The 10155-nt window shown below is 46.5% G+C and overlaps 1 protein-coding gene across 1 annotated transcript in view; it reads left to right on the forward strand.

Moving 5' to 3' along the window:
- The window catches only part of Bmp6 (bone morphogenetic protein 6), a 166483-nt gene extending 157508 nt beyond the window's left edge, over nucleotides 1-8975 (forward strand). Inside the window, exons 5-7 of the mRNA XM_048799764.1 lie at nucleotides 6586-6662; nucleotides 7510-7620; nucleotides 7722-8975. Coding sequence (XP_048655721.1) covers nucleotides 6586-6662; nucleotides 7510-7620; nucleotides 7722-7871 — 338 coding nt within the window. The 3' untranslated portion in view covers nucleotides 7872-8975. The remainder of the gene's footprint in view (nucleotides 1-6585; nucleotides 6663-7509; nucleotides 7621-7721) is intronic.
- Nucleotides 8976-10155: the final 1180 nt, after the last annotated feature.

Below are 10155 nucleotides of genomic sequence, written 5' to 3' on the forward strand. Positions count from 1 at the left end.
GGAGCAAGTCTTCCGAGGATCATCAGCCTTGATGGATATTTACATTCTTGGCCAGATCTTACCATGGAGTTATAAGGAACTTAAGCATGGCCTGAGAGTATCTGTAGGAAGAAAAAGGGAGAGTTGAATTCCTCTCTTTCCTCTCTCTGACCCAGTCCTTGCTTCATAACAAAAATGCCCAGGACAGTTCTAACAGAAAGAGCTGTGCTCCCTGAGAACACTCACCTCCTTGGGGGTGTCAGCTCGGCAGCAGGTGCACACAGCCAGATCTGCAGGGAAATTGGAAGCAAAGTCCTTCGACTCTGTCATCTTGGCTCCATCCACCAGAGAGTCGCTAGAGATCCAGACACAAAGAGTCTGTCCTCGTCTGTGTCCTGAGGAGGATTCTCCACCATCACCTGGGTGTCCTTACAGCTCAGTCCGATTCTGACACAGGCTACCTGGAGTTGGTGTAGACCCACAGGTTAAAGAGCAAGGTCCCCAGCAGGCTGTCCACGGGAGGGGTCCTCAGGCCACCCACACTTATGTCTGACTTTCCTACAAATTAGGGGGTTTCCATGACCCCCTTCCTTCATGTTTCAGAATTTGCTAGAACAATGTATAGAGCTCAGAAAAGCTCTGTACTTGGGATTACAGTATTATCATAAAACTGTTCATTAGAAATAGCCAAGTGAACAGACCTTATCAACCAGGTGGTGGGGATGAGGACTCAGAACTTCCACACTCTCCATGAACACCACTCTCTCCGAACATCAAAATGTTCACCAACCTGGAAACACCACCGAGCCTTGCTGTCCAGATCTTCATATAAGGTGTCTTAGTCCATTTCATGTTGCTATAACAAAATATCATCCATCCATCCATGGGTGGACTGGATACTTCACAAGAAAAAATAGGGTTATTTTAGCTTACCATTTTGGAGGTCCAAAAGTCCAAGTACAGTTGGCCACATCAAATGAGGGCCTCACGCTGTGGCATAACATGGTGGATGTCTTCATATGGTGGAAACACATCCAAGAATAGCAAGTGGTGCATACAGCAGAGACCAAACAGCTGGGGTGGACTTGCTTCAGAGTAACTCATTCACAAGGTAAATAATCCAGTCCTGAGAGCCCTAATCCTCTCATGCAAGAGGGACATTAATCACTTAATGACCTCCTAACAGGCCCCATCTCTCAGTACTGTTAAGTTGGGGACCAAGTTTCAGCCCATGAAACTTGGGAGCACAAACTATATCCAAACCATTGCATTGGGGTTTCATCACTGGGTGCAACTGATTAAGTCATTGGCCACATGATTGGATCCAGTCTCCAGTCCCTTCCTGTCTTCTCGTCAGAGGCAAGGCTGGCCCAAGTTCTAATCCTAACCCTCTAATCATTGCCCCTGTCCTGAAGCTACCTAGGGACCGACCATGGGCACGTGTCTAGGGGCTTCACTGGCATAAAAATGTCCCTTCTATGGCTCAGGAAATGCCACAAATTTTCAAAGCTCTGTGCCAGCCACTGGGGACAAACATATTCTTTATGTTTTGACACTGCCCATGTCTGCCTGATCTCAGATGGAAAGTCTTTATAGAAATCCCTGCTTTATATGTGGCTCATAGTTGTAAGGTTGACTTCAGGGGAGATTTTGGTCCCCAGAATAGAGAGTATTTTGGGAGAAGCTCATCTTAGGGGAACACAATGAGTTTGGACAAGGATAATCCAGATGAGACTGTAAATAGGGGATCATATAATTTATTATCTAATCCAGGACACCTTCAAAAGTAGAAGGGAACCAGGACCTCTAAGTCCTCAGCAGATTGGCCCCTGCACTGAGCAGGGAAAAGAGGGAGTGAGAGGGTGGAGGGCTGGAGGGGCTTCTCAGGAGCAGGCCTGGAAGAGGCATGCTTCCCTTCTCCCCCGTGTGTGGGGGCAGAATCCAGGCACCTGGCCACCCCTAACTGCAGTGGGAAATGTCACCTGGCTCTTTGCCCAGGAGGTGCGTAGAGGAGGTGGATTTTCAGTGCACACTTAGGCAGCCTCTACCAGACCCTTCCTGGGATGTGCCAAGCACGCTTCTTGCCCAGGGCCTTTACCTCGCATTCCCACTGTATGGACCATGCTCACCTCGCTCCCGGGGTTCCTTCAGGACTCTGCGTAGAAGATGCCTTAACACAAAGCCAAGTGGTCAACCTGTATGAGATGGTGAGCCCACTCTTGACCTGTGCTCCTCCTCTAGTTACTAAATAATAACTTAGCTAGTTGGGGCTTGTGCTAGAGTTCCCAGAGAAATGGACCAAGATGGTGGATGGATGGATGGATTATTGTAGGAATAGGTTCATGTAATTATGGAAGCCAAGAAATCCTACTACCTGTGGTCTGCAAGCTAGAAAATCAGGAAAACTATGGGGTCATTCATTCTAAGTCCACAGGCCTAAGAATCAGGTCAGCTGATGGTGAGTCCCAGTCCAAGGCCAAATACACACCAATGAAACAGGGCCGTAGGTATAAGTCCTGGAGTCCAAAGGCCTGAGAACCAGGAGCTCTGATGTCTTCAAGCAGAATACAGGTGACTCATCTCAAAAGGGAAGAGAATCTGTCTTTCCTCCAACTTTTTCCTTCCGTTTGGGCCCTTGGTAGATTGGCTGATGCTCACCCCCATTGGTGAGGGTGGGTCTTCTTTACCCAGTCCGTACATTCAGATTCTATTTTTTTTCCAGAAACATCCTCACAGACAATTGCATCCCCTAACCCAGTCAAGTTGACCCAAAATTAAACATGCTCTTGATTGCATGTAATAGTCATAGACTCCAATTTACAGATACCTGGGAATTCACCCAGTCAACAAAAGAGCTGGAAAAGCCAACTGGAAATCAAAGTCCATCTCAGGTAGAGTTACAGGGACAACATGCGTTGGATACCAGCACTGAGGCCATCACCATGGACCCTGGCTGCCATGCCACCCATTCAGGATTTCACCTTCAAATCACTTCCTCAAGTTATATACTCCAGGGCAGAGGCATTTGGTTGGCTTTGATGCAGTCATGAGCCTGTGTTCCATCTGCTGGGGGACAAGGAGGAGAGCTATCTGTGATGAGAAAGGGTGCTCTGATTCCCACCTACATAGGAATTCCTCCAAATGAGAAGTGTTCCTGAAAACTACGCCATGAAAATAAGCAATGCCCACCATGACCACCCATAGCTGAACGTGAAATTCTATTGATGGCAAAATTTTTATGGTATTATTCTAAACGTGTGTTTTTATACGTGTTGCTGTCACTCTCTATTCCTCTGTAGGTAATTTTCTTTTGATCTCTGGGTTACTTTTCAGACCTTCTCTGTGTTTGATAACAACTTCACCAAACGTGGCTGAACGGGAATTTATTTGTTCTTCCCAGAATGCACTGTGCCTTTTCATTCAAAGATGTTGTCCTTTCTTCGGTTCTAGAAAATCCCCAGCCATTATGGTGTCAAATACTACTTCTACCTTGTTATTTTTTCCAGAAATTCCTGTTAAAAATATGTTGGACTTTTCATCCTTTCTTATCATCTCTTTACAGATAGTCACGTTTTCTGCCAGTTGACTCTGTGCTGAATTTGAATATCAAATGCGTTGACCAGTTCCTTCATTCTCTCTCCAGTTATACTTAATTTGATGTTGAATTCATTTAATTTTTATTTTCAGTGGTTATGGTTTTTAGGAAGTCCTATTTGCTCCTTTTTTCACATCTGCCTTTTCTTTTTGCATACCTGCCTTGTTCTTTTTCTACCCCTTTGATTGTCCCCTCTGTTATTTTAGATCTTCTTTCTTTTTAACTTTGTCCAGAGGCAGACTCCTGCAGTCCCTGTGTCTCCTCTCCCTTACACTCCAACTTCCTTCTCTTAGGTCTATTTTTGTGTGTGTGTGTGTGCTGATTCTCTTTTTGTTGAGGGGTTATTTTTATTTTTTCTTTATTTTCTTTATTCTAATTTGTTACATATGACAGCAGAATGCGTTGCTCTGCATATTATACATATAAAGCACAATTTTTCATATCTTGGGTTGTATACAAAATATATCCCCCACCATTCGTGTCTTCATACATGTACTTAGGGTAGTGATGTCCATCTCATTCCACCATCTTTTTTATCCCCATGTCCCCTCCCTTCCCCTCCCACCTCTCTGCCCTATCTAGAGTTCATCTAATCATCTCCTGCTCCCCCTCCCAATCCCACTATGAATCAGCCTCCTTATATCAGAGAAAACATTTGGCATTTGTTTTTTTGGGATTGGCTAACTTCACTTAGTATTATGTTCTCCAACTCCATCCATTTATCTGCAAATGCCATGATTTTATTCTCTTTTATTGCTGAGTAATATTCCATTGTGTATATATGCCACATTTTCTTTATCCATTCATCTACTGAAGGGCATCTAGGTTGGTTCCACAGTTTAGCTATTGTGAATTGTGCTGCAATAAACATTGATGTGATTGTGTCCCTGTAGCATGCTGTTTTTAAGTACTTTGAGTATACACTGAGGAATGGGATAGCTGGGTCAAGTAGTAGTTCCATTCCCAGTTTTCCAAGGAATCTCCATACTGCTGAAATAGAAAAAGCAATCATGAAATTCATTTGGAAAAATAAGAGACCCGGAATAGCTAAAGCAATCCTTAGCAGGAAAAGTGAAGCAGGTGGCATCACTATACTAGACCTTAAACTATACTACAGAGCAAATAGTAATAAAAACAGCACGGTATTGGTACCAAAACAGGCTGCTAGACCAATGGTACAGAATAGAGGACACAGAGACTAACCCACATAATTATAGTTATCTTATATTAGACAAAGGTGCCAAAAACATACATTGGAGGAAAGATAGCTTCTTGAACAAATGATGCTAGGAAAACTGGAAATCCATATGCAACAAAATGAGGGGTTATTTTTAATAGGAGGTCTTTGTCTTGTCCTACAGTGGGGGTTTATACTGAGAATTCCTGGTGCCCTGCACTGTGAAAATTTCCTTCTAGGGTGGTTTTGCTTTTTCATCTCCTAGGTGCTTGGCATTGAAGTTAGGGTGGAAGGCAGTGGGAAGACCGAATAAATTTAGAAATAACAAACCACCTCAAAGTGTTGGCCTAAGTCTCTTCTCTGTATAGGTGACTGGCCTGAGTTGCTCCTGTTTCTTTTCCTTACAAATCTTGAAATCTGCATGCTGTCTCCTGATTCAGGGCCAGGAATTCTGGGAGTATGCGTGTAAGAATCCAGTTCAAACAGGCATTTGAAAGTTAGGTAATTTATTGGCTCATGTGGTTGACAAGGGCAGAGGTGGCGTGTCCATGACGTGGGCTCTGTAGCCACTGAAATCATATCAGAGGAAGAAACTTTCTCCAGTGTCTCCCCCTTACCTTGCATCTCTGCCCTCTCTAGAACTGTCACACACCGCTACCAGGTTGATGGAGCCTTTAGAATTACACTTCTAAATATTCTCTAGTTGTGCCTTGGTAAATCATCATCATCATCATCATCATCATCATCATCATCATCATCATCCAAATCATCCAAATCATTGTGTTTTAATCTGGCTCGTTCATGTCTCCAATTTTTCCTCCCCGGACTCCCCTTTGCAGATCCTCAAATCCATTCCAACAGAGCTACACTTTTCCTGTTCCTTCCACCCTGAACGGTTCCTCTCTAACCCCAGTGGTATTTACCTGTTGACATTGACCTTATCCATGACTTTTATGTTCTGAGTCATATCTGAACGACTGGTGTACGTGTCTCACACCGTCCCTTTGATTCTCTAAGTTCTCAGAGGATGGAAGTCATGTCTGATTTATCTCCCTACTCCTATGGTGCCAGGCAGCAGGCATGTCACTGAAGGGCTGCTCCTATGGGCCTAGATGAGTTAAGATGCTCAGACCTCTCGCTGGCCAATCCAGGCTGGAGGTTCCTGAATCGCGTGGGGCAGCTACATGAGCTTCAGCAGATTCTCACCAGGGAGCACTGGCTTTGGAGTCATGCTGTTAGTGCAGTGTAGGAGCTCAACCCAGCTCCATCCTGTCAGTGCAAACGGAATACAAACCAAGAGAGCGTGCCCCCTGCACAGTGTCTCCCTGTCCCCTCCCCCAATCCTGGGCCTCCTTGTTGGGCCCCACTCCCTAAGACTTCCTTCAGGATACCCTCCTGGCCCAGCAGCTCTCATCAAAGACTCATACAGCTTCAGGATGGTACATGTTTGAAACCAGTGAATCCTGCCTGGCTGTCAACTGCTAGTGAAAATACGATGCCTTCCAAGTCCAGTGGGCATCTTGTCACATCTCTCTAGAGGCCCTGCATACACCAGGTGCACCACATACATAGGTTGCCTTAAAGTGTCCATTTGAGCCAAGAGTATGCCCAGGACTGACCCCAGAATGGACAAAAGGGAGCAGTCCGGAAAGCATTCAAGCCAACAAGTGGGAACCCAAGGGAGTCATTGAGTGACCCTGTGTGTCTACAGTGGCCTTGTGCAACACCATTCTAAGCCTGGTGCAGTGCCTGGCCTGTCGCAGGCTCTCTGTATCAGTTTTCAAGTGAAGGAATGAATGAGTTAATGGGCGCATCTTCTGATCTCCTCCAACAGATTACAACAGCAGTGAGTTAAAAACAGCCTGCAAGAAGCATGAGCTGTATGTGAGCTTCCAAGACCTGGGATGGCAGGTGAGTCCTCTGGACAACAGGGAGGGCAAAGGTCCAGCAGCCATCACCATAGTCCCGGAGCTTCATGGGTGAGAGGACTCCTTCTGTAGAAGTCCCAGGAGCCCTCGCAAATTTTCATGCTTCTGGAATGAGACAGAGGAAGGCCTGGCCTGCTGGTGGGCCAAGCGCCCACTGATACCTTTCTGGGTTCCCAAGCTTTGGGATCCCTCGGTTTCAATGCCCATATTCTCCAACCTCCTCCTTTCAAACCCTACAGGGTATATATTTATTTTAGTATTTAAACAAAGTTTAGCTGTTTTGAAAAGGGGTTGGAAAAATTTATCTAATAGTTAACTTCTCCAATGGCTATAAATAGATTCACCCCAACTAGCCAGAAGAGCACCAATGTTTGGCTCCATGCCCAAGAACCACCACTAGTTTGTAGGAAGCCAATTTAGTTATAGGTGATGAATGACAGAAGGTGGTTTTTATATGAGGGTGGCATTCTTGCTCAGCCAGGGTGCTCTGCAGGTTGGGGGTGCTGAGTGCATTTCAACTTCTATTTTCAACTTACAGTGGCTGTTGGGGATGCGACCCTATCATTAATTGGAGATCTGTACCTAAAGCTGGCTGTATATGCAATCCCAGGCTTAAGGGGCGGGTCCTGTGGGCCTGTGGAAGGAGCAAGGGCTCCGGAGTCAGACTGACCAGGTTCACACCTGAATGTGAACGTGGACTGATACCTGAGCCTCCCTGCCTCAGTCTGCTAAGCCCTGCAGCACCCGCACTGCCTCCTCCAGGGGTTGCTGAGAGCACAGGTGCTGCGGGGTGTTCACCTTCTGTTGCTTCCTTTTGCTTTACAATCAAGGACTGGATCATCGCACCCAAGGGTTATGCCGCCAACTACTGTGACGGAGAATGCTCCTTCCCGCTCAATGCACACATGAACGCCACCAACCACGCCATCGTACAGACCTTGGTGAGTTCTCAGACCCTTCCCTGGGGAACTGGGATGGAACCCAGACCAGTGGTCATTTCTAACAGGACCCTTCCCCGCCCCCCCTTTCCGTTTTGGAACAGGTTCACCTTATGAATCCCGAGTATGTCCCCAAACCGTGCTGTGCACCAACTAAACTGAATGCCATCTCAGTTCTTTACTTTGATGACAACTCCAATGTCATCTTGAAAAAATACAGGAACATGGTCGTAAGAGCTTGTGGATGCCATTAACCCAAACCAGCTGCTGCGTGCACAAATCCTACCGTGGACCCCGGGATTACATCTGCCTTAAAAAGACAAGCAGCGGGAGTGGGAAGCCGAGACCGTGACACCTTCTCATGCTGGTGCCTTACTGCTCTAGGAGGATTTTTAAAAGGACATTAATAATCCGCTCACTTCGTCAATGCCGTGGGTAGTTGTTGGTCTGTAGGAAGCCGAGTCTGTGTTTGCAGCATGAGGTCTGACAAGTGCAGGAACCTAACCCTGAAAGGCACCTCCCCCCCAAGACAAAGAACCCACCAATATTAGCTTTGCTTTAGATTGTTTGTGGTGTCCGTGAATAAATAGGGGGGAAATTTTTTTGAAGGAGTGGCGTATTCTCAGCTGAAGTATTAGCTGGTGGGATATTAGGTGTCAAAGGTAGATTGCACAGAGGTAATAGGAATGGAGGGGGAGGCCTGTATTCATAGATCTCAATCCCATTTTTATATGGGATCAGCAGCCAGGATGGGATCCAGGGCTCCAGGAAGGTGCCTTTTTAACTCCATTGTTACTCTTCATGTTTGTGCCAGAGCTTGGCTGGAGTGAAGATGTACTTATTTCAGTCAAAAGAAACCACACCATCTCCACCCAGCTCCCCGCTAGAACCAAAAGGAGATGGCTCAGCCTTTGAGGCGAGGCTGCAAGTGGGGGGAGGTACTTGCAGCAGCCTTGGTTTTAACTCCGTCACATCTGAAAGCAGTCCCCACAACTTCTTTACCAGACCAGTCTTTGAAAAGCTCGCTAACTTCGGGAATGTTGGCTCTCCCATCCCATCTCCTTCCTGAGCGAGGATCTTTGCCTTTCACTATATGGACACCATGTTACTGGGTTAGCACCCGGAATGGGGAACCCGAGGAGGAAGGGGAACCCGAGGAGGAAGGAGCGCCTGAGGTTAAGAATGGGTTTTGGAGACGGGCATATGCTGTTTATGAACCGAGATCACAGTTTTCCTTTTGTAGAAAGTAAGACTCAGATTAAAATCTTAGAATATTTTTTAAATGTCTTTTTCACAATCATGTACTGGGAAAACAATTTCATACTAAACTGATTAAATAATACATTTATAATCTTTAACTGTTTGCACCTACAGCTTTTTTTTGTAAATAGAAACTATAATTTATTGCCTATTTTATATCCATTCTGCTGTAACATTTAAGAAAAGACCAGACTTTAAAAAAAAAAAGTTTATTTAGAAAGTATAGTGTAAACAAATTGTACCACTTTGATTTTCCCTTAATACAAGACTCATGATGCAAAGCTAAAGCCACTCCTGGTGGCTGGGCTTTTCTAGAAAGCTGTTCGGTTTTTTTTTGTTGTTGTTGTTTTTTTTGAAGGATATCTGTGAACCACACCTGATGAATAAAGATTTCCTTTGAGGCAGAGGCTGGCGGAGATGCTGCTTTGTTACCGTCTGCCTCAGACAGTAGACGTGGTCTTGCTTCTGAGAGTCCCAACGCCAGCTGCTCTGCGCTACCTGGGGATGACGCCCTGTGCTTGGGGTGGGGGAGGGGGCTGGACGCCAGGTGGTCCTCATGAGCCGTGGCTTAAGGGAGCTCCATCCCACGGGTGCTTATGTCCAAGGGTGCTAGGAAGGACGTCCAGTTGCCAGCGTGGCCTGAGTTAGGAGGGTGCTGACACTGACATCTGGGCACGTGGGGGCCAGCGCAATCTGCCGACGTCAGTCTTTGGTCTTGAGGTCCCTCTGTTCGCATATTAGAAAGTCGACCTCCTTGAAGGCAGACAGCATATGGCAGGTTCATAGGAGGATGACTGAGGAACAGAATCAGAAGCCATTTCTCATGGGGCTCCAGAGTGGAGCTGCAGGCCTGAGAAAGCCCCTCTGGTCCTGTCGCCCCAGGTGGTAGACACAGCCAGCATCTGCCACTGGTTGACAGGGCAGTTAGGACCAGACCCGGGGGACTTTCCTCCCCCGCACTTTGTACGGAAGGCATGGAACCCTAATGTTCACAGGGACTCTGGCTTTGTGTTCACACGAGCGGATGAAACCTGGTGCCCATGTGAAGCAAACAGGAGTCCCCTGTGAGGAGAACTGCTCAAGGGGGCATCGATGACGGGCTCGGCACAACTGCTGGGGCGCAGCCCACGGTGCCACTGCAGTATTACGGGGGACTTCCGCCCACAAGAGAAGTAAGTACCCACAGAACAAGACTCAGCCGTGGCCCCAAGGGGACAGGTTTTTGTTTTGAAATCTGCTCCAAGGTACAAACCAGCCACATGATTAACAAGTCAGTTG

This window comes from Marmota marmota, unplaced genomic scaffold (assembly GCF_001458135.2).
Source record: "Marmota marmota marmota unplaced genomic scaffold, marMar, whole genome shotgun sequence".
In the NCBI taxonomy this organism is placed as follows: Eukaryota; Metazoa; Chordata; class Mammalia; order Rodentia; family Sciuridae; genus Marmota; species Marmota marmota.